At 36.0% G+C, this 25,634-nt stretch overlaps 2 protein-coding genes across 2 annotated transcripts in view; one reads left to right on the top strand and one right to left on the bottom strand.

Moving 5' to 3' along the window:
* The window catches only part of ctnnd2a (catenin (cadherin-associated protein), delta 2a), a 219,605-nt gene that overhangs the window by 51,105 nt on the left and 142,866 nt on the right, over positions 1–25,634 (bottom strand). Inside the window, 2 exon segments of the mRNA XM_032551622.1 lie at positions 1,217–1,403; positions 11,957–12,170. Coding sequence (XP_032407513.1) covers positions 1,217–1,403; positions 11,957–12,170 — 401 coding nt within the window.
* LOC116711969 (arginine esterase-like) lies at positions 22,022–24,168 on the top strand. Its single transcript, XM_032551629.1, has 6 exons — positions 22,022–22,169; positions 22,322–22,511; positions 22,588–22,770; positions 22,923–22,984; positions 23,525–23,673; positions 23,776–24,168. Exons 1-6 carry the CDS (start codon positions 22,130–22,132, stop codon positions 23,920–23,922), a joined length of 771 nt encoding a protein of 256 aa, XP_032407520.1. The 5' UTR covers positions 22,022–22,129; the 3' UTR covers positions 23,923–24,168.

Raw genomic sequence — 25,634 nt, 5'->3', positions numbered from 1 at the left:
AGGGTTCCAGTACATACGAGCTCAAACACAAACACTCAGGAAAATAGATGGAGTTATACAGAAACATATTGAGGCATACTCATGCAATACACAACAGCACAAGCTCGCACAACAAAGCGATAATGAGATAGGTGAGAGGTCTGAAATTGAGCTGGAAACACAAAGACCTGAACACTGTAGTCTAATGTCACATTAACCCTTCGAAAAGATAGTGAGATGGGATACAACACTGGTGAGCAGCATACACACCTCCTTTACCCCCCCTCAGTGTTTACTGCAGCTAAATTCTTCCTTCAGTTTTTACCTTCTCCTCTGCTTCCAGTTCATCATCTCCTCTAACATTTCATCTGTAGCATCAGAGTGGTGAACAGTGCAGTGACAGCATCATCTATCTTCCCCCGCATCTTTACGTACCAACACACGGGCACAAAACTCCTATAAGCAATTTTGTGACTTAAGGTGGAACACTCCATGGTAAAGTAGGAAAAAATCCAATATTATTTTTTTTTAGTCATTGAGGAAAGGTGAGATGCACATCAAACATGTTGCCAGTCAATCCCAGACAACCATCCACACACACACACCTAAAAGCAATATAGTATCCAGAGAAAACTGTATATGAACACGCCAACATTCAAACACTAAACACACACACACACAAAATAAAAACAGGCAGGGCAGAGATTAGAACCCAACACTTTCTCTATGTATAAAGAATTCATTTAACTAAATCTGCCTTAATAGACAATTTTAGAGTCTGACACCAAGAGAAAGTTATTTTTTTTTTGCTGTGAATTAGGGAGCTAATCTCTTAGTGGTGCCATAATTAAAAATAACACACACATCAGCATGATCACTATGTAATATTTGCAATGAAAAACATCTTATTCCATTAAAAATATCTAAGGTAATTTGAGTTAATGAGTTCAGTTTAGATGTTTACCAACTGTAGCTCATGAAACTCATTTAGGTACAAAACTCATTTTCTGTGGTTCACAGACCTCTGTATCTTGCAGTTTTATAGACTTTCCACTACATTAACTCATGTACATTTATTAATAATATGTACCTTTGCTTGTAAATTAATGTACTCTTCCATGGTTATGTCTTTAATGCATTAAAACACATGTTTTCATTGCACGTAAACAAATTATAAACTATAACGGATGCCTTAAGATGCTTTAGCAGCGGTAGCGATGTAAATTGCATCTCTTACCTGAGACAGCCTGTAGCATTGCGTAGCACCTGGGAAGTATGAAGGTGGAGTTTGCGGTCATCAAGGTGACCAGGAGATGAGTCCCAGTTGGAGTGCGGTATGATGACGCTGTTGGTCAGAACTGCAAGTGCATCTTGGATAATCGGCATCTTCAGGGCGTCACATGACGACAGGTTCCACAGCACACCTGCATGTAATGTCGTTGAAAATAAAATAGGCATCAGGAGGTGTGTTCATTATTCTGCATAAAAATTAATGTTAAAATCTGTGCAAGATTTTGAGAACTATTGATTTCAAAATATCAATTTCTTGCTTCGTTTTTAAAGTAAGGCGTATTTCAGAGAAACAAGATATTTCGAAGAATAGAAACTCTTCATTTGTACGTAAAGTTGCACAACAGTAAATGCTTTATCTGGAAACTGCTCTGTTCTGATCTATTCAATGATATTGACTGACTGGATCAAAAAAGCTAACTTTAAAGGAGCTACAATGAATAATGTTTATTCTGATGTCGGATATTAATGAAGAAAAGAACCAGTTTAATTAACAGTTAAGATTTTATGTTATCCATTAAATATTTTAAAGTAGATTAGTTGTTGGGACTTAGCTTGATTGCATTTTAGTTTGTCAATTTGACTTTTACTGTGGAATCTTAGTGTAAGTTTAAAATGAGAGTTGTCTGCATTAAGCATTACTTACTGAACTTTTTCCTAAAGAGCACTAAAACCCACACATACCCCCTAGAAAGCAATGCAGCAGTACCCATCATATGAATATAACTGCATAAAAAAAGTTATCCAGCCATCTGAATTATGTTATATCATCTAATCACAAACATTATAGACACACGTGTGCACATTTTCTCATCTACTTGTCAGATGGTGTGCCAGATGCTCTTTGAAGGCAAGTGATAGCCCCACAGTTTCTTTGGTCACCATCATATGCAGGAAAACTACAAACATCATCATCATCATTTTAAATATAGTGGTTAGCACTTGATGATTGAACTAATTATTTTTGGCCAGGATGAAAGCAGCAGAGAACAGGCACGTATAGCCATGAATCAAAAACTGTGGAATCGGTACACATAGAAAAAAGGGCAAAAAGTAGAAAAAAATGAAAAGTATGACAAAAGTAAAAGAGCTGGAGGCGATGAGTGATGGCTATGAGAAAATGTCAACCAGAACAGAAAAAAAAGCTTACACCTCTCTATTTACCATGGCACACTAAAAAGAGCTGTTGGGACTAAAGGCTGGTTTGGTGTCAGACACCAGATGTTACAGGGTCAATGTGACATATGTCATTTAGTGTCAGTTAACATTTAAACAGCGGATGACCTCACGCAGTGCTATTTTCCATTTGAAACATACTACAGAATTGTATTTATTAATCTTTTTTGTAATGCTGTCAGAGATATAGGGAAAGCGATATTCTCACTAAATTGCTTAAAGCTGGGGCAATTAAAATGTAAACAAAGCATACCACTTTAAGTCTGGTTGTCTAAAATGTACGCAATGTTGAAAGGTTCTTATTGAAGCTGTTGTTATTGTTAAATGGCCCATAGAGATTATTTCTTCAGATGACAGTTTACTCCCCACTACTGTGCACCAACAAGTCTTCTGCTTGCCGTCACATTAGAAACCAGAGATCTTCAAGCCACTGTTTCTAAAACATGTGTCTGCATTGGAGGTTCTGAACAATCTGGATTCTACATTCTACAACAATCTGGATTCTGGATACAAACAACATCTGGATTCTACAAGAGTTTACCAAGTCTATTGTGGGGCCTCCCCCACTACCCGATGATATTTACCATCAGGTAGTGATCACCTGACAGCTCTGATGCAGGTCTGATTACATAAAAGCAAACTCTTTGTCGACATTTGACCCAAGGTGACTTGTTACCAAGTACACCTATTGGAAATCTTTTTTTTTGCCCTTTTTTTTTTGAGACATGACATGCCTTGAATAGAAATCTAATAATTAAAAACCTCCGGTAGAAGAAACAGGAAGGCTGCTACTACTAAACACACCCTTTAACGAAGCTCCAGTTTTGGCTACACAGGCACTGAAGTTCTCTATGAGCACAATGAAAACTCCAGATCCAGGCCACCACCTGAAGCCTCCAAGATCTAATTTGTTTTACAGTGCATACGCACAGATAACAACCAGAACCTTACCTCTTGCAATTTCAGAACTCCGAAGATAAAACACTGTTACTCACCAAAGAAACCTTTAACACCAAACTGTTCAGCCTGGGACTGGTAAGTATGCCCACACCGACTGGATTTCTCTCTCCCTGGGCAACCACTGAGGAGTATAACTTTATCCGGGAGCTAGAATCATTAGTCCAAATTCTGTGTGGAGATTTGTCTAATTAAATCTAGCTAGTTTCACACACACCCTTTTTTTGTTTTTTAACCAACAGTGAGATGATATTCCACATACAAGGTCTAGATTAGGACATTGGAAATCGGCACACAGAAGTCTTTTCTTTTGCTTTGCTTGCCACCTTCCTTCCATTTCACCTGACATCGATGTCCCTTCTCACAGGTGTTAGACCCTTGTGGAGGGAACTTCTGTAGCTTTTTAAGGCTGGGCCAGATCAAGCTCCAGGATTCGAAACTTGACCACCAGGTCCAAAATAATCCAGCCATTTCTCAAAGTATTACTAAAAACCAAAATGACACTTTACTATTTCAAGATGCAAAATCTGAACAACAGATTTCCAAACTAAATTTAAAGGCTTAAAGTATTTTAATATATGTACAAATTACACTGTATAACAAGAGGGAGAGATCTGTTGAGAATCTGACAAAATATATATTTTTTCTTTCTCATGCACAGCACCCTCTACATTCTACAATGGCCATCAGGCTGTCTAACCAAAGAGAGTGAGTGATTTCCTGTTTGCTCTGACAGGGACTGGACAGTAGAGTGATGGATGCCGTGTAAGTGAATATAGTTTCCAGTCCACTCATACTCGGCTCAAGGTTTACATTTTAACAAAAAGACACAAGAGTTCAGTGGCAAAAGTCTTGCTTTGAATTAGTCAGGACTCAGACCTCAGCTGAGTAAAGTTTATCTAAAGTTTACCTAAGAATTGCTTTTTATTGTCAATCAGTAAACAACCAATAGTTTTTCTGGGTAACAAACTAGATAAGCTAGTCAAAAACAATAGGAATTGTGGTCATCAGTATCTTTATACTAGTTATATGATGACTGTAAACAAATAACATTAAAAAATTACATTACATTACTGAACTAGGTTTTGGTTTCTATTTCATAATTAGGTGGAGAATTTCAAGCATCGTAACATCGTTGTTTGAAAGGAGACAAAATTCAAAAGTGGAGAAGATGAGGCAAATATTAGCAAAAACAAAAAAAGAAAATCTCTGATAAAAAATGAGAAGAAAGGAAAAGAGATTACTGAAAGCAAATGGCAAAAACATATCTTTGTGTGAGCCATTGGGAGGACAAGAGAAACTGGGTGATAAAGCTGTGACCTTGTCAGTTGTTAGACAGCAATCAAGTGCTTGTGGAGAGAGTTTATCTGTGAGATGACGGCTGCAACATTTGTCTTTTCTGTTTCTATTAAGCTTGTTGCTTTGCTGCTTGTCGCTTTGCTTGCCAAAAACTTAGTCTTTTCAATCTAATGCAAAAAAATATGCAAACATAAACACAGATTCAGCAGGACACTTAACAACCCCAGTTATATTGTGTCTCTTTCTGTCCATCTGTTTCTCTGACGGTTTATGTGTAGGGCAATTTATCAAGTGCTGATTAGGGTATGATTGCAATCACATTAAAACTGTGTTGCCTTTGCTTTGATTAGCAAGAGCAAGAATCCTGACTCGGGTTGGGTTTCTTTACCTGCACAAATATGAACAAATTTGTATGTACTTGTACAAGACACGATTCACAAATGCAAGAAGAAAGAGGTCTGGTTTGAATTATTTTGGAAATCTCTCCCCTCCACCCAAAACAAACAAATACAATTTGTTGAACAAAGCTTGGTTTCTTTCTCAGTCAAGATCAATGTCTGCCATGAGATGATATTCGACAATTGTGAGGCTGACATATGCCCACCAACTCTCTCACACACTTTCCTGTTCCAGAAACATAAATCTGTAACGCTCCGCTAAACTGTGTGTCCTTCAGGATATAAAATCTTGTGAATTACCGGTAAACTCAATGACATCATACTCAAGCCTTTGTGCCAGCGCATTTGTCCTGTCTCTGTCTTTACAGCTTAATGCCCCTCCTGTGAATAGTTGTCTTCATATACTTGACAGACAGTTTCCTAGGAACTGGGTGGTTTGGGGAAAAGGGGAGATGATTGCATGAATTCATGAATAAATGAGAGTGTGACTTGTAAGGGGGAGAGTGAGACCTGTTAGTCCTCTAGTGGCTATGTTTTATTAAACAGCTTTCATCTTTTCAGCTCAGTAAGAATTACTTAGCCATCGGGTCAGGACCTGGTGATGAGTAAAGCCACAGATGACATATTAGGCAATCAATGTAACAAAAAACTATGAATATGGAGAAAAAAGGAAACCAATGGTCAACAATTTTGTCGTGGTCAGAAACCGACAACTTTACCTAAATTTAATCCAATTTTCCAGGTAGGTTGGTTTAAAAATCCCACTAGGAGAAATATTGTTTTGGAAACAGGTTTTAACAGTACGTAATGTTTGCTACCAGGTCATTCCTGCATAATATGTCCAGAAGAGTATTGTTCAATAGAAATAGAGCATGAGGGAGGATTAAGTTTGGGTTTTTTTCCCACTACTGTCATTATAATCTCTTTCACGAAACATTTCCGTCATAAAGTCCACAGAGCAAATCTTGTTTTAAGATAACAAATTACCAATAAAGCTGGCTATGCAGGCATCACAAAAACCAAAGGAGTTCTTGAGTAGCACTAGCATGGTCAACATAGGATGTTATATCACTCTAAAGGATGAATCGCATCAGTGTGTAATCTATTTTTAAGTGCCACAACTGCTTAAGCTGTTCTGTCTTTGGCCTCTTCATTGTCCCATGCAACTTGTTTTGATAATAAATATTAAAGAGTTTGTTTACCCAGTGTGTTCCCATTAAGATACAACATATGTTCTTCCAGGGAGTCCTGTCTTGTCTAAGTTGGCCTTTGCAAGGCTATCATCACCTCATCTGTATTTTGAGATGTGACAGTAGTTGTTTTGGCTCAACCCCGCCTCCAGGCACCTCATTCCTCTTACAAAACATGCAGAGATGGACAGAAGGTGTTTTGCAACAGCTTAAAATGACTATGGCAAAATTTTGTGTTAGCTGTTAAAATCAGTAAATTGAAGACTTAATCTTTAGCTTACACTGACAGAAATACGAGTGTGTTCAAATAAATTTGAATATCCTTGAAAAGCTAAATTTGTCTACAGTGTGTATTAAGTTCTATTTTTTTAATATTGTGTCAAATATTTATTCCATGCAATCAATTACAAGTAAGTTTTTTAAAAAACAAAATGTTATTTACTGAATTTTTGGGATGATTCTGTCTCTCATAGCTGATATACCTATGAGAAAAATTACAACCTCTCTTCTTGGCCAGTGGGGAAATTAGGACAATCAGTGGTTTATCAAATACTTACTGTATGTTCTCCATTGTATTCAAGTTATACTTATAAATAACCTAACTTTTCATTAATTTTCTATCTTAAAAAAATGTGCTGTTGTGCATTGTGTACTTGTGTTTTGAAAAGGAAGTATTTATTCCCATTTAACAGATTCCTGAAGAAGTGCTATTTTATTTGACATTTTATAAAGGTCAAATCAATAATAAAATAAATTCACAGCAGCAAAGTCATAGGATACATTTGGTTTTACGGAAGCACAAATGTATTTTTAGTTTGACGTAAAAGGAAGTGATGGGATCTGAGCCATCAACTGTTGAAAAGAAATACAATTTACTCTAAAGTGGTAGTTGTGTGTTGAGGAAGCGGGGATTGCTACTCAATGCAAGCATTTAGGAGCATATATAGCAGTAGCAAATGCAGCCATGGTCCACCGCATCAAGGTGAGACGAGGAGTTGGGATAGCATCTCCTATTGACACAGAAAGCCTTTGCATCGACCAGACTTTGACTGACAGGCCCGGAAGCCTTGGCCCCATGCTATCTATCTCACACCGAGACCCAGGGAGCCAATAAAGGGTAAACTGTTATAGAAAGGTTTTTCTGGTTGACGTAAAAAAAGAAAGAAAAAAAAAAGCTATGCCCTTTTCCATTTTCTCAGACTTAAAAAGGTACTTAAATCATACAGAAATGAGAAAGAATACTGAAGCAACAGCATCACTCAAGTAATAAGGAGAAGCTTTCGTCTCAAAAACAATTGCTTATATAAGAGACCATTACACAAGGACCATGCCTGTTGGTGTCATTTTAGTAAACGCTATGGTCTCAATGAACCTTTGAGAGCCCCCTCAATGGCTTACCATTAAGTCATTTAACTGACCACTAGTACTGAAGGTCAGACATTGAGCGGAATGTAATGTCTTTAATGCCTTCTTGCTACAAAAACACAGAAAAGCAAGCATGAGCTGATCTTTATAGTTCTCATTTACTCTTTATCCACACACTTTGATGATTTCTGTAGCACTTTAAAGGACTTTGTATAGATTTACATTGGCATGAAAAGTCACACTGCTACATAAATTTAGCCTAATAACACAAATTGCACACTTAAACATAGACAATTAAGTACTTCAGCCAAACATTCCACTAGTTCAAATGATTTTCTGTTGGCCAGTTAAGGACCTTTTCTTAATATTAATTTATAAAATGTCTTTTTTCTGACTCGACCTATTAAGACTATTTCAGCCTCAGCTTTAAATCTTAAATCTTACGTATAATGCCTCTACAGTATGTGCCTAAAACTGAAATAGTCAACATAATGCGAGAACTGTGGAGCATCTCCGTAGGAAATTGAGCATATTTTAATAAAAACACCAATGAATGGGAAGAAATTTGTCAATAGTCAAAGCGGCATTACGCAGAAATGATAGAATTAAATCGTTGCACACATCCTTTCCATAATGATCTGTAAGAAATTAAAACACAATTGAAATGAAATTACAGCAGCAGTTTTGAGAGGTGAATCGTAGCACTGGCATGATGTTAAATGAAGACAGTCTTTGAAATACGGCAGTGCTGGCACAGAAGCATGCAAAATGTGAGGTTCAATGCTAAGTACCAGAATAAACAGACAGCAGAACATGCGTGACAAAGAAGTCACACTGCCTGCAGCAGGGGCAAACTGGACAGATAAGGGCAGAGACAGGACGAGCCAAAAAGAAGGGAAGATCGAATTTCATAGTGTGTGTCTGGTTGAGTGAGATGATGATTTCTATTTATAAAAACATCATCTAATGTGACCTGTATTAAATTTAACCTGGTTTTAGACCAAAATGCAAATACACACTGCTGAAGCACTTCAACTCCAAGCTATTTTTGGACATTCGTCTCTCCATAATTTCAATGAATTTCCCTCAAGAGGCAAAATCTACTGGATGCTATCCCTAACATATCACTAATACATAGAGCAGGGAAGGCTCTTACGTTTCCAAAGCGGCCACATGAAATCTGAATAATAATAGAAAACCTACTGTCTTTTTTAGTAGGCTCTCAGATCGTTTTTTAAGTAACAATTAGTCCCCAGTAGGCCACAAAAGCAGCTTCGTCATTCAACGCTGTTCTTTGCAAATGTCGCTTGTGAGTCAGATTTATGGGCATACCAGAAATGCTGTAATATATTATGTAATTGCTTAACAGTTTTTCAAAGACCAACATCATTATCTAAATGTGCATCCAGTGCTTTTTTTATCTGCATCACTAGTGTTAGGACACTCATTCAGTGAATCCATTCACAATCAGCAGTAAAGGCCAAGATCTGCCATCCACTATTCATTACAGAGCTCAGGGATTTCCTTGAACTTTTGTCACTATGTTCACTGTCTTATTCTTCCAACATCGAAAACAAACTATGTGATTCAGTACAGTCGCTCTGATGAAATTAACTGTTTTACTTATATCAACAAAATGTCTAAATTATATCAATGACTTGCACAATATCTCATGATCAATGATACTAGTTTCTGTTCTGCATTCATATACTTGAAGTCCACTGCAAAAGGCCAACATTTTTCCCCATCGGATTTGGACAGTCCATTTGTGCATTTACCAGCTTGTCCCGTTTTAGTCCAAGTGTCTCCATGGATGCATTCGAGTCTGTGAACAAATCACTCCCTGTTGTAGTGTCGTGCATTGGCTGGATATCTGCAAGCTCCTCCGTCATCTCATAGCCTTTCATTAATCTACTGACAAAAATAAGTACGTGGGCAGTATCGCAGACATCGCAACTCTCATCCAGAACCAAGAAAAAACATTTCAAAATTGTCTGTTTTCTATTGCAGCTGAAGCACCAACTTCCTTGCAATGTTCTTGATGTCGTTACAATGCCTATACAGAGAGGGAGAGAGAGACATTTGCAAACTCGCCTTATTTCTCAGGGTAAATTAGCTCTGCTGACTCCTCCAAACTCCCAAACATAGAATGACTTACAAAATCTTACAGTTTTGGTTTATACAAAGCTGGTCCTGACTGATGCATCCCTTAGAGAGTGGAGTATTGTAAAACAAACAAAAAAAGTCTTTGTTGTTTTTAAGTTCAGCTAGATGTCTTGTGATACTTCTCCTCGCAGAATAAGAATCAGCCTGATTCTTATAAGTACACACTAAGTACACAGCTCTGTGGCCAATATCAGAAAAATAAATATTTAGAAGTTTATGCCTTGTTAAAGACTCTGCATTCCATGTCAGTTTCTTTTTTCTTTACTCTTAGCTGACATATCTAAGTGTTCAGACCTAATTTCTTGAAAGCTGTTAACCACATTTGCAAAGGCATGAAAGCGTAGAGATGACGTTAAGACAGCAATGATGACCTCCAAACTAAAAGCCATATCACTTGTATTTCCATCCACCTATAATGAAGTAATGGCATTTATGCTTCTTTCACAAAAGCTTTTAAAAGACAAGTCACTTCCTCTATTTTGTAGTTTCCTGCTGCATTATGCCAAAACAGTAAATTTTTCATTTACTCTGGCTCTCTCTAAAGTCCATCCTCCTCTTGCAACAAGTGACCAGAGGGATTCCTTTAAGGATGCATGTGTGTGCTTGATGAGCTTTGTCCCATCGCAGATACAGAGGGGTTGAAGGTCAAATTGAAGATGAAGGGCTTCTTTTAGCTTAATTTATGTACGAGTGTGTGAACTGGCTTGGGTGGATTTATGGCATCCGAAACATTGTCTTTTACTGAACGGCTGCACTCATTCTTTATCTTCAGAAATGTCTTAGTCTATGAGCTACACAGTGTTTTTCTTATCTTTGGCCTAGCCTGGTGTCAGGTGACACAAAATGCAAAGAGGGAAACAATGGTTATACAAGTGCAAAAACACAAGCACCAGTACAATGGAATTACACACAAACGGAGACAAAAGCGGAAAATGTGAATAAAGGAAGAATACAAAACATAAGTACAGACAATGAGAAATTAGAGAGAAGATGTTGTAAGTAACAGGGGGTTGAATAATAGTAGGTTAGCTTTATTCTTTTGTTATGGCCTCACCAGCAGGATGTGATTATAAGAAATTTTGAAGTGATGATACATGCAACAGCAACTCACTCACTCAAATATCACCTCAATATGTATTGTCATGGGATTACAAACTATTAGGTTTTAGAAGAATACCTCATGTGACACATACTGTACAAGGTTATTGTGAACATTTGTTTATGCATGAAAAAGAACGTAGCTACTGCTTTAATAGTACTTTCTGAAACTATAAACATAAAAAAAAAGAGGGAAAGGAAAAAAATAAAAATAAAAAATCTCAAAGAAATCTGAAAATAACACTCACTGAATTGTCTGAGGTCATGCAATGTCTGTATGGGAGTCTAAACACCTTTTGTTTGCAGATATTTCTTGGAAAACTTTTCTGAACTATTTTAATTCCGTTAAAGATGAATAGAATTAATTCCTCAAAAAAATAATTCAGCTTCAATAGTTAGCAATTACTGACAAGGATTTATCAAGTAAAAAACATATACAAGTAATGGGATTACATTTATGTAAAGACACATGTATTTTACTAGATACATATACTGTCATGTCTGTCTTAAGTTATGCTACACAAAACTAATCTTTTTTTTTCTCTACTAAAACAGAATCAAACATTTAGAAGCACAGTCAAAGAACATGTAAAGGTGCTGTGAGGGTTTTCAAGTCATGATTTCAGTAATGCACTTGGGGGTCTTTCTGAGTTTTGCTTCATCTAAGATATCGATTTTGAGAGTTTGGAGTTCAGGTGAACACCAGACTATTACCCATTCGTTTAACATTTTGTGCTGCCAACAATTGCCTGACTGGGAGGTTGTGACTGCAGTCAAAATTAACAGGTACAGTAAGGATCAAGTTAATAGAGTATTTAGCAAATCCATACATCTGCATGCAGTTTATTTTCATACACTCCCATGAAAATACTAATGTGTTAATATAACGCTGAAAAGTCTTGCACACACACACCCACACACCCGCACACACACACACAACACATGCAATTATATCCTCTCCTAAGGCTGCTGTCATTCTGGAGCATACCTAGCACCAGTGCCAGGAGGTGAAAAACAAGTTAATTGCAAACACTGTACCTGTTACAAGCTCTCTGATTTCCACATCCCCAGTCTTCCTAAGCAGACGGACCAAAGCAGGAATCCCCCCACAGTTCTTCAGGGTCACTTTGTTCTCATCATTGGCTTTGCCATATACCAGATTCCTTAATGCTCCACAGGCGCTCCGGTGAACTTCACTCATCCTGTGATCCAGCAGATCAACCAACAGCTGGATGCCTCCCTGCCTACGGATCTGAGATTTAAAGACATAGATTCAGTTAAAATTCATTAAGATTATTTTGTCACTGAACGATTAAAAATAACCACCAATAAGTGGAAGTCTTCAAATGTGAAAACAGAAGATAGTAGATAATATAATTTATGTCCAACAAATGTACATAAATTAGAAATCTGGCAAGAAAATTCCATGTAAATACATCCTTAAATGTACAGAGAACACAGCCAAAAAAAAATAAAAGGTTAATCACAAAAGCTCAAATTGTATAAACAAACACATTTATATCTGAAAAATAAAGAATTCAAAAAGAATATTTAACAGCATTGGTGGAAGTGAAATACTATTTTCTTGTTTAAAAAAATACAACTGAAGGGATAAAAGCAATATTTCCACACAAAGGTACAGTATTCTAACGAATGACCTCAATTAAAACAATGAGTAAGAATATGAAAAAAGTATTTATAAACATGAGTGTCTTTCTTATGCATTAATTATATAATCTCTGAAGTGAGAGTCTTATTTAGTCAGTAATTTTACTGCCCTGACTGATCACCTGATTCAGTGCCTTTTGATGTTTAACATAAATATCGCTCTACCAAGCTGTTATTTTAAAGGAAAGAACACTGAATAGCATACTTATAATAAATTCTTACTATGTTTACAGTTATTAAAGCCTTCTCAAATCCCTCAAAAGAGAGTTGCTACCTAAACTTTTCATCTGTGTAATCTGCATGGAATTCTAAGAAAGTTTGTTATCTACAATGGCACCAAAATTTTCTAGAATCATTGGCTTTAACACACAAACTTACACTGGCACCATCAAAGTTGCTGCTGTCTACAAAGTATTAGAAAGGATAGAAGGTTCTTAAAGAGACGGAGGCCAATTTCAAGGCATTAGATACAGCTATAATGCAAAGTCAGATTTATATAAAGTTGTTTTTGATATTGATCTGTACTCTGTACGACTGGGGACCAAAACTGCAACATTTGTTACATTTTTAGGTAGTGTGACATTTGCTTCCACCCTTCACTGTGATAAACAAACCAAACCCTTTGAGCAACCTGTTTAAAGCCTCGCTTGTGATGGCACTGCCCCAAGAACCACTGCAGAAAACACAAAAAGCTCTGAATAAGACCATGAGCACTGACTTCCTTCATTCTGAAATGTAAACAAACATGGAGTGGTGTCAGATTTGAGATGAAGGCAATGGTAAAAATTGTGCATATCCCTTTTAGTAAACAGACTCCACAGAGCTATCTATAGGATTGTGTGTGTGTTTGCTTGTGGGGGTGGGCTTGCAGGTGTGTATGTATATACAGTATGTGTGTAATTAGCCTTCAGTATCTGCCACTCTCGCCAATCAGATTAACAACCCAATGTGGGCTAATTAAACATAACATGACACAGCTAATGGCTTTGCCTTGGCAAAACTAACACTTCATTACACTGATGAAGGAAGGAAAAGGAGTTTTGATTTAGTAAAATAAAAATCAGAATCTCTGTCTGCTTTTAAATACCTTCCTGATTTGACATGCTTCTTTCTTTTTTTTTCATTTTTTTTGATTTGACAACAAATATCTTCTCAATTTATTAGATTTCTTCACATAATTGTAGATGTCCAGAATGTAGAACCTATGTTGAAGGTGAACAATAAGTACTCATGATCTTCTAAGAGTTTTGGTTGCATGACATTGTGCAAAATATTCAGATTTGTCCAAGATTTAACTAGGTTACAGGTTATGCTGTGCCATTACAGTATAACTCAGTATGCGTATGGGAGTAGATATTTTTGCATCTACTACTGTCAGGGTCACACAAAGTACTGGAGAAAAAAAAAAAATCAACAAAACAATGATGCAATCTACAGTCCCTTTGAATTCAAGGGATTTATTTGGCATATTTTGTATGTGAGGCTTTCAGGGTATAATTAGTTTGTCACAAAGTGCCACATTAAATTGATCTCTGTGTTGTGAGTTTGCAAGGTTTAAGCTAGAATTAGATAAATTCATAATTTGGTAAATATCAGCTAATTTACAGTTAAAAATACTAAATTTTGATGTAGTGCATTTTCTATGATTGCAGACCAAAAGAACAGCTGGATTTCGAAATAAATTGTAATTGCTGTCATTGCACGTTTATTAGTCAGCAAATCAAATACAAATAAATGAAGTGAAATAAATGATTTGTTCAAAATTTTGTTATTTTCCTGTTATTAAATAAGTGTCCAAAATTATTATCGAAATCTTCAAAGAGTGGTGTATGGGATGTGTACTTAAAATAGACAATGAATGTTTAAAGATCCAGTTGGAGACTTGGCGGGTGGCAGGTTATTATTTTCTGCTGATATGACACTCCATGTGATGCTGAATCTGTGACAGATGGAAAATGCAACATTTCCTCTTTTAAAAGTAAGTGAGAAAGCACTGACCAATTAACACCAGATGCAGCCTCACTATATTTGCTATCCGTGTAACAGAATACATTTTGCTAAATACACACAAAGTCACAAACGTTCCCAAATTTAGAGAATTAAGCAAACCAATCTGTAAAAATTTATGATTATGCCCTGAATCTCTGAGAGGACAAAACAGCTGATGCTATTAGCCCAGTGGGAAGCACAATGAGGGCAATCTGGCGTTGCGCATAAAGCCTTCCCCCTATGGTGCGACACATAATGCTTTCCGCCCATGGTAGAACACATGTTGCCTGCACTCTATGGTTCTTAACATAGGCTTTCTTCCTATGTTGATTTTTAAATCCTCCTACATCACTTCTCCACTGCAGGGATTTTTATCAACCACAGGGAGTCAAAGAGTCTAAACAGCATGTGTTTGGTCCAATCAACAGGGGTGTAGGGCTAATCACCAAGACAGGCAGCTGTTATCACCAGGTGACTTGTTGAAAGATGGATAAATTAACTATTGCAAGGCATCACAAAATGGTAAAGAAGAAACTGGTATTTTTATGGCTTCAGGTTTTTTTTTTTCCACTCTCGAGTTGGACTGCAAGTGGCAAAAAAATAAATGAATAAAAATGTCAGATTTTTCAAAGTTACTTCGATCATCATTATATCACTTCTGTATTATTCTCCCAGTGACTGTCACCAGATATTGATCATGACACGCAGAAAATAACGTGTGTGTGTAGTGTGACAGTGTGTCCTTCTACAACACCAGTTGGATAGATTTTGATATTTTTGAATATATAGACATTCTGATACATAGACTACTATGTCAAAATTCCTCAAATGAGGTGTTTTGATTCCTCAAACATTATGGTTTGGGGCTGTTTTGTTCAGGTATGAATACATGGCAAGTTTAGTGAATTGAGGAATAATTAGATAGGGCCATGTTCGACATCATTTTGGATGACAACCTTGAGGACGATGAGCCATGGGTGAGTCCTACAGCCGGCAAACACTTAAGATGTACTGTAAACAAAGACGTGTCCGTAAGAAAAAGTACATTAAAGTCAAGCAGTGGTCTCCGGTCTCCAGAATCCAATCTTAAATCAAATCTGGGCAGGAGATGAAGTTTCAAGAGGATTTATAGAGCTCATGTGGGCTTTGACTGGGTTTTTGCAACACTTCTGACTTCTTTTTCTTCCTTTTAAAGCTTTTCTATTGTACATTGCTAGGGCATTGTCCCCTTGTATCACCCAACAGGCTGTTGACCAAAGGCCTCACATCTAAGATAGTCGCTGATTATCACCAGTTCTTAGTGCAACCACTGCCACAAGCTGTTGCTTTCTTATGACTAATGTTGACCTGGATCACAATGAAGAACTGTTTACATTAGGAACTGAAGACATGTTCATGCAGATTAGAAACTAATAAAAATGCTGTGCTTGAAACTGCTGAGTATGGTTAACTCCTGATCTTCCCAGTTAAAATACAGTAATTTACCACCTAACTAAAAACGTCAGATTAGCATGAGGGCATTTTCTCACTGTTGCCAATTTCACATCAACTGTCAGAAGTTAAACAGGTTATTATTCTGCATAGAGTGGTACTGTCAAATAATACTTTTAACTCAATCTATAAATGCTGCTGCCCACTCAGTTGAGCATTTTAGGTCATTCCAAATAGCTGAAATACTTTTAATGCTTCTTGCTTCCTGCTTTACACCTGCATGTCCAGTGCTGCTTGGACAGATTACTGATCAGCTGGTATTGTTTTGTGAAGCTTTCATGAACACTGCTTTTTAAAAATGTGACTATTAAGATGATGAAATTATGGAATCTGTTTGCAGTATTACTAATAAATTGTGTGATTTGTGGAAATTAAGTGTCTCTTTTTACTGTGACCAAAAATATTCAAATCAAAACCAATAAGATGATGAACTCCCAATGGATGCAATTTTTACACTTATTTGGCACTGGATATTTTTTCCAAACGCTGTTCTTTTAGATGTAACTTTCTATGCCAAGATGTACAGCCAGATTAATTTTAGAGAAGTAACTTTGCTTCAGTCATTCGCTAATTGCTAACTGTTTACTAACTGTTCTGAATTTCAAGATATGACATTCAAAATGACACTTGCAGTATCTGAAATGGCTCTATTTTTATGCAGTTACTCTGATATATTTGCTTTTATATATCTGGTCAAACTTCCTGATGATTATTTAATCAAGTGATACAAGGAATAGCTGCCACTAAATGCTTTATTCTACCTTAAATTTGATTTTAAAAGCTTCTATTTTAACCTGTTGTTTTTTTCTTAATGACATAAATGACAGTGTAGAACCTGTTGGGTGTTTTCTATACACTGCAGGACAGATTTAATGTACTTTTATTACATAAAACACCTAAATTAAGGAACTTGTCCTTTTTTTGAATTATAACTTGCATAAGAGTTTGCTCATCTAGGCATACCTACAGTACTTCTCCTCTTTATGTTTGTGGCAGGGTTAAGGCGTTATTTAGGAAAAGACCTAGCAAAAAGCTAAAAGAAATGCCAAAACATGTGCATTTTTTATTCTATTTCATCTAACAGAGATTGATTTGTCTTTGCCTTCTGCTGTTCGGCGGCGGTCACACCTGTCGGTAACCCATAGCGACAACATTGCTTGGTAACAGTTAGCAGAGGTGACGGTTGGGAATGTGGCAAGCATAAAGCGTGGAAATTGGAAACACATGGTGCAGAGTCTGGGATAGCAGAATGCTTTAAAAAGGATGCTTCAGTTACATTCTATCGAACATCATAGAGATATTTAAGCATGTGTCACATCTTTTAACATTCTGTAAATTTCACAGTACTGCTCAAAACTAATGACACTATTGAATTTCTTACATCTCTACAGAAAGTTCCCACAAATCTGAACCGGAAGTGATCCACGCCATCTTGGTAGGCAAGTGCTGCACTTGCAGCTTTGTGCAAGTGGTCTCGAAACTGTGGCTTCGAGACCAACAGATAGAAAGTATATGGATATTCTTGACCAATGTGCAAGTAAAAGATACAGTAAATCACTGCTGTTGGGATAGATCTGCATGAGACGGAGAATGAACATGTTGTTTAATTACACCAACGGCTTTATTGATTTTAACATAAAGCAGTGTCTCAATAACTAGGACATGTTTAAAACATCCAGGTCCTACAGGACTGGTCGGATAGCTTTCTTTCTGAAGACAATCAAATAAAAGGCTGTAAAAAGTTTGAATAGCATCGTCTCCTGGCATCCTTGCAGACATCAAGAGGGTTTTTTTTTGTTGTTTTTTTTACCTGACATTTTTCCAAGGCCGACTGCTTTTTAGTGTTTTTCAACCATGGGCTAATTGGGTTTTTGACTCTTGGCTAACATTTCTCTCTTGACAATTCTAAACTGGGGCAACCAGAGTAATAACCTACAGCTGCCCAATAAGGCTCTGAGGACAGGAAACAAAAGAGTCTTTGGATTACCAATAAGAAAATTCATAGCTTTGAAAAGCTAGCACAGAGATTTTACTTACTTGTTTTAAGAAATAAAGTAAAAAAGAAAAAAAGAAACCTCTTTGCTTCACTTTTCAAAGTAGACGTTTTGTTTGATCAGGGTCAAAGACAAAAGCGTAGGAGTTGCAAACATTTGAGTTTCCTAGACTCTTTGTCCTACAAATCAAGCACATTGAACATAGCAATCTACTTCCTAGTTATGATTTTCTGTCATATATTAAAATGTGTGACAATATAGCATCTAGATAAACAACATAGAAACATCATTGCACACAGACAATTATTGAACTTGAGTGCAATATTTCTGATTTCATACACATACAAAACATTATAGTAAATGCTATGAAATTCCAATCACAAAGCAGATTAAGGTGCATATCTATCAAATACTATATAAAAAAACTTTGATGAAATAAAAAAAAACCAATTTGTATTATTCTGCTAAATTTCTGTAATCTTTAAACAATTATTGGTCATTTGAAGAACTTTGAAGAACTGCACTATAAGGCTCTTAGTTTGCATTAAGTTTGCATAAACTTAATGCAAACTAGAAAAAATTGCTGTTCCTAGTGAAACAGCCATGAGAAGGCAAATCTGCAGAATGATTGCTGCAGAATATGCAAGAAAGAGCAGAACAAAGCATAAGAAATAGGGAAAAAAGCAGAACAAAGCTACAGTCATACATGGTAGAAATCTTTTGCTAAATAGTAAAATTAAAGATGTAGCATAATTCAGCAGAAGCAGAAATTTGTATAAAACCTGAAATATGTGGAAAAAGTTCAATTGTAAAATGTTTGAAAAAGTACAATAGTAAAATTTAGCAAGATATAGCATAGTTCAGAAGAAGAAGCAGAACATTTTGATATATGAACTGCTAAAATTGATTTAAGTGATTTATGATTCAGGACCCCAACTAAAACCCCACAGTCATTTGGTTAAATATAAAACAGGCTTTAACGCAGAAAATGATCAAATGTTACAGGTCATACAAATGGAACAGATACAGAGTTACATTCACAGTCTAGCACTGGGCCACACTCAGATCACCTTAGGGGTGACACCAAGCAAAGCAAAAATTGTAGTGCGAGTTCAGATTTATTTCCCCCTCATTCTGCTCCCTCTCCTTGACTGTCGCCAAAATTAAATGTTATGGGAGCAGATAAAATGGATAAAGAAAAGACAAAGAGTCGTTTTGTCCAAAACAAAGTGTTCCTTATAAATTTCTTGTAACATTTTGGTATAAAGTCACAAGATTCATAGTTTCTTTTAAAAAGGACATTTTAGTTCCATTAGTCTTTTTATTTTTCACAATGTAAAATCAGGGCTTTTTTTACATTTTTTATTTTTTAGATATATCTGCCGCATGTTTGTCCTTAATTTGATCTTTGTTAGCACATTAGCTCCACTTTATACCAAACTAACTTTTATATGTAATCATGTTTCTAATTAGTCAAATCACATACTTTTAAATTTAACATTTGTACATTTTAATGTGTATTTTCTGTCATTTTGGAAATGCTGTGTTTTTGTTGCAAAAGCTGAGAAAATAAATCAGTTTTCAAAAGTAAAGGTATTGAAACTAATTTTTGTTTCACTCTACTGAATGAAATGGGGCTCTGTATTCAACAAATCATAACAAAACAAATTTGAACAGTCATATCTCCAACGATGACTTTGGAAAGCAAAAATACCTTTACTGTACATTTAAAATATTTTTTGTGTTGTTGTAATTGTACTTTTTAGCAGCACAAATTCCTAAACGTTCACCGGTCCCGCCATTTTGGATGTCGAAGTTAGGACACGGGGCATTCTGTCCCAATTCTTCTCTTCCTAAAACTCATACATTACAAACCAATCTGGAGAAGGAATAATCTCGAACATGTTAGAAAATTACAGTTAGCAAATTAACAGCAACAATTTGGGTTATTTAGCCTGTAGACAGAGAAAAAAAATGGAGGTTCATTTTTCAGTCATATTATCACCATGTTATTCATTCATTGGTAAATGTCACAGTTTCAAACAAAGTTTTTATTTAGCAAGCCACGCATTTAGCATACACACTAGGTGTGAAACTCGGAATTAGCTAAATATTTATTTTTAGCTAGCTAAATATTAAGTTTACAGGTAGCTTGCGCAGAGCTAAATATTTAGTTAATGTGCAAAATTTTCTTGCATATAAAGAAAGCTAACTATTGCGTTTCAGCTTTTGTCAAAAAACAACAGACATTATATTAAAGGTTTTAATTAATTAAAAAGTATGTAAGAGAAAGGGATTTAATGCATTGGTCTTTAAAGTCACTCTGTCCATCATGGTCAGTTTGGAATGAATATATGTAATGTAAACATTCAAATAAATAAAAAATTGTTTATTTTTAAGAACCGCAATAAAGCCCTAACTTTGTTACAAATTAAAATGGCAACAGGGGACTTTTCCCCTTACATATTCAACTTAAGAACTAAAATATAAGTCAATGTTGTTGAAGCCAAAATATTTGCAGGAAATGGTGCCATATTGTAGATCTATAATCAGAGTAACGATATCAATAAATACCTGTCGAAATATTGCCACTGTTGCATGATGCCCACTTCAGTGGACAGGTGATAACCTCAAATCTATCTCAATTTTTTTAAAGCTAAAAGTGCTACTGTCAAACCATTTTCAACATGAAAGTGGTGTATTTTCAAGCATCTTTTTTCATTGTTTTATTAAACTTTCAAAATGCTACGCAAGTCAGTGATGTTTTGACTATGCAGAATACATATTCAAGATATCGGTAATGCCATTCCGACTAGTCAGAATCTTAATTTAAGATATCTTAAAATAGAAAAGCTGTGTAATTCAAGATATCTCTAATTCATTTGGAGATATCTGGAACATTGACTAGTCAAAATTACAATTCAAGATATCTCAAATTCAGTTTTGCAAAGTCATTATTTTCTTTTAAGATATCTAGGCTACAATTAAACTTTCGCCAGTCAAAACTACATATCTCATATCCAAAAATGTATTTAAAATATCTTGAATTATGGTATCATTCAAGATATCTTTAATTACAATTATGACTAGTCAAAACTAAAATTGATGTATCTTGAATTTACTTTATGACTAGTCATAATTTAATTGTAAATATCTGAAATGCACATTGTGCACAATTCATTGTAGATATCTTGAATAGAAGTCTCCATGCAAGTTAATGGTAAATATGATGTGGAAAGTCCTGTTTTAAATGTAGATTTCTGGCCTGAGTGAGAACTTCGACCAAATGACCTGAAATAGTGATATAAAATATGTCTGCTGTCTTATCTCTACAGGCTGTAGCAGACTGCCACAAGCACAACTTTATCCAAGAACAAAGTCCACTACCATATTGGGATCTTGTTGAGTTTTAGCAAGACATTCACCAAAAAGCTGTTTACTGGAAATCTGGCAGTAGGTGCTTTGGTGAAGGTGAATCAGTCTCAGGTTTTGTCAAGTTGAGCTTATTAAATATTGTCATAATTCCAAAGGACTCCTGGGGCTGCACAAGATCACACGTTAAATTTGAAACAAGATAACATACAAAAATGATTAGAATATAATGCACGGCAGTGTGTTACTGTATGGAGACCAGAAATGTGAAGAATGTGGATTTCAGGGTGAAATTTGTTCGTCACAGACAGCGAAAGTCTTGACGGTAAGAAAAATCTTAGTCCAGAGCGTTTCATCTTCCAAATGTAATTGCCATGAATTTCAGACAGTGGTAACTCTGCCATGTTTTATCCTTTTAAATCAGAAAATTTTAGGAATCCTACAAATCCTCAGCTCACATCGCTCTGTACTTTGTCATGAAAACATTTGGACTGAAACTGACAGAGACAGAAATAAAAACTGTTAGACGTACAGAGAGCCTAGAGAACCGTGATTAACATGTTAGGGGCGGCTCAGCCAGCCTGGCAGAGATCAGTGTCCATCCTGTGATTGGTGGCTTCCTGTACAGCAGGAAGTTGTGAACAGAGTTCAAAAGCTGCTGTAGGACTGCAGACATTCACAGGAAGCTGGATTAGCAATGGCTCTGCTGAAGGTTCTCCTGCTGCTACTGGGGCTGGGTGAGTCGAACACACTTTCACTGGCTCTAAATACTATGAACTATGTTGATCTGTGTTTTATTTATGTTTTTTTCATTATGCAGCTGTCATTTTGGTTCCTTATTTCTACTGTGTGGATTTACTTAGCTAACAACAGAAACTTTCATCTACAGGTGTTGCAGTGAGCTCAGCGTCTCTGCAGAAGAGAGTCATTGGAGGTCAGAACTGTAGAGATGATGAGCGACACTATCATGTGACGGTCTATAGACATAATTATATAGATGAAAAATTTTGTGGAGGATCTCTGATCAGTGATCAGTGGGTTCTCACTGCAGCTCACTGCTGGGAGTACGCTCCAGGATGGTGAGTGAGGAAAAGCTTTACTGACAAATCACCAATAACTGACTGTTTCTTTAACAATTGTGTCTTTTTTGCCTAGGTTTAATGAGGCACATGTAGGAGTTCATCCTAAAAGTGCTACAAAGTTGATTTATACAATCGCTCAACGTGAGATATATAGAGACAGCAACGGTCGTGAACATGACATCATGCTTCTGAAGTTGCAGAGCAAAACAACAATCCAACCAATCAGACTGCCTGACTGTCCAGATACTCTCCTACTGTAAGTTTTATCTTCTCAAAACTAAAAACTTGGTTCTTGATCTGCCAGATGAGGCAAAGTTCATTCAGGAAAATGTTTAAGCTCTGGTCTCCCAGAATTAGTTGTCTTTCTTAATGTGACTTATTTTTAGTTTTGTTTTTCTTGTGTTTCAGTGGCACCAAGGTTCAGTTTGCAGGTTATGGATCAACACAAGTTGGCTTTTTTAACAAAAGAAGTGAGATGAATGTTCATGTTTCTCATTGTGTTTGTTATTACCTCATGATGATTCAGATTATTCAAATCTGTTTTTAGACTCTCTGCTGAAGCTGAACTTAGCAATTAGTTACAGTTTTGATCCTCAAAAACTCTCTGAGATAAACAGCTTAAAGCTGATATAGGAAGTTCTGAGAAAACTGTGAGCTTAGACTGAAAATTTGAACAAGCACACAAAGTGAGCAGGGTGTACATGAGCATTGATTGACAGCGCCAAGGCCCTCCTCTTGGATCTGTTTGGTTGTTTTTGACTTGGAGTGGTGCATTTCTGCAGACAACTAGGACAACAGGGAGGAGGTGGTGGAGATCAAGCTTATCATAGATTATCCGTCTCATTTTAACCATGTGGACATAGTGGCAGTTTTGACACAAATGTAAAAAATACATTTTACACAAGTAACATACTGCAGTTTAATAACCACAGATAACAAGGTGATATCCTGAGCAAAATGTGTCAACTCTTAAACAGACCTTACATGTTTATGCTGCTTTTCCTCTACAGTCTCACATCGCCCAGATGATCTTCAGTGCGCAGAGTTTAAGATTGCTAAACATGAAAAGTTGGAAAAGATACTGGCAAAAGACCAGGACTTTAGGTACCGTTTCCAGAAATGGTACAGTGTGAGAAGCTCCAAGAAGGACTTGTCTCGCGTACGTCAGTCTTTAAACAATTTTCTGCACAAAATTTAGACATTGTTTCTGTTTTACCGGATAACAACAGCATAACAACTAACAGCTTTGCTTCTGTGACAGGGCGACTCTGGTGGAGGATTTGTGTTCAAGAACAGGCTGTATGGTGTTTGTGTTTTCACTGGAGATGCATTGTATGCACTCAATGCACCAAATGCTTTCATGGACGTCTGTGCCTATAAGCAGTGGATAGATGACACAATTAAATAACCAAAAACCCTAGACAGCTAGGTGTCTGTATAGTGGTTAAATGTTCCAGCATCATAAAATCACAAAGTTCACGTTAATCTTTAAATTTCAATTTTCAGTTGATTCATTTTCTGACTTACAGCTGAATTATTTGGGGATTTAAGTTATTGTGTACAAATTAATCTGTGATAATATCTTATTTCTCAATAAGCAAAGGGGCTGTTTGTAACAATATCCATTGTCACATGGCTAGAAAATAAATGGCAGTTATCTGATGACATTGTCTCTCTTGTGCTTATTTCTGGGTGTTAGTGAAGAAAATAACAGATTTTAAAATATTGAACACATATTGAACTGGCTGTTAAACTAACTTAGAATCCATTAAAACTACTTCCAGAACAGGAAAATTAAAAATTGGAACATACTAAGAAAGTCCAGAGGATTCTTACTTTCTTATACTGATCTAGCAACCAAAAAAAAAAAAGGGATTACAACAAACTTAGAATCCAGAAAAAAATGCTTTAACAACTACTTTTTAGACTCCTATTTCAAAAAGTTGTTTTTTAGGCTAAAAAAAACCCTACTTTATAACTTTTACAATTGTAAATTGTAATTTTACAGTTGTAAATTGTAAAACTTGCTATATAGCAAGTTATACAGCAAAATATAACTTTTTGCTGTATAACTTACATAATTCAGCAGAAGTAGAATTTTGTATACAACCTGAAATATTTGAAAAAGTTCAATAGTAAAATATTTGAAAAAGTTCAATAGTAAAATGTTTGAAAAAGTACAATGGTAAAATTCCACAATAGGATTACATTGTAAACCTGAAAACGTTCAAAAATCTGCGTAAAACTTAAATTGCAATTGTGGAAAAACTGTAAGACATTCAAAAGCCAAAACATTTGAAGATAGTTTACAGTCTTGTGACTTGTTGAAAAGTTTGAGTTTCTATGTTGACTGAATACCTAAGTAGTAAGCAGTGAAAAAGCAGAAAATTTTAGCAGAATTTTGTACAATTTCAATGTATTTCAATGTGACTGAAATTTGCACAAAAGCGCAAATATTTCAAAAAGTACAATAGTAAAATTTAGCAAAAGATATAGCAGAAATCTCCAGAACGTTTTAATATATGAATTCGTAAAATTGGTTAAAGTTAGCAGAAGTAGTTAAAGACCGAAAAACATAAACAGGATCTTAATGCATGAGAATGCAGTAAAGCATTCTCACTGAAAATTTATGACTATACAGTTGGTTGCAGGCTTTAGTGATATTTAACAGGAATCCTATAAAATACTCATAGGGTTCAGTTTTGGGTTCAGCCTTTTGGGAAAATGCTTTCAAAGTCAACTGAGACGAGGTGTGTTAAAACTCAATATATCTGAACAAACCGCTCGAGTTTTTCTAATCTAGGTAATCAATGGAAGTTCTTTCTATGTTAAATTGTTGCCAGCAGCAAGGACCACAACCATTGCCCTCTCTCTTGAACAGAGAAAAAAGAAGGGAATTATCATTAAAAAGAACACGGTGTGATTTTTTTTTTTCAAATTGCAGGTAAAAAGCAGGCCATTTAGAATAGGTGTGGTCACATGTTCAGTTAAACTTGCGATTCAGTCTTAACCATCCCACAAATGACCTGTACAAACAAACATATAGAGGCCATTTGTGTCTATTGTACAGTACACAGGGATTTTGTTCGACTTTACCTCAGAAAAGATCCTAACCTTTTA

The sequence above is a fragment of the Xiphophorus hellerii genome, chromosome 21 (assembly GCF_003331165.1).
Source record: "Xiphophorus hellerii strain 12219 chromosome 21, Xiphophorus_hellerii-4.1, whole genome shotgun sequence".
Lineage (NCBI taxonomy): Eukaryota > Metazoa > Chordata > Actinopteri > Cyprinodontiformes > Poeciliidae > Xiphophorus > Xiphophorus hellerii.
This window is presented reverse-complemented; position numbering and strand designations above follow the sequence as displayed.

What these genes read in the sequence shown, in the direction of transcription:
- LOC116711969 (XM_032551629.1), top strand. Translation starts at nt 22,130, where the DNA reads ATGGCTCTGCTGAAGGTTCTCCTGCTGCTACTGGGGCTGG. An exon ending in TGGGAGTACGCTCCAGGATG is followed by an intron (nt 22,512 to 22,587) that starts GTGAGTGAGGAA and finishes TTTTTTGCCTAG; the next exon opens with GTTTAATGAGGCACATGTAG. An exon ending in TGTCCAGATACTCTCCTACT is followed by an intron (nt 22,771 to 22,922) that starts GTAAGTTTTATC and finishes CTTGTGTTTCAG; the next exon opens with TGGCACCAAGGTTCAGTTTG.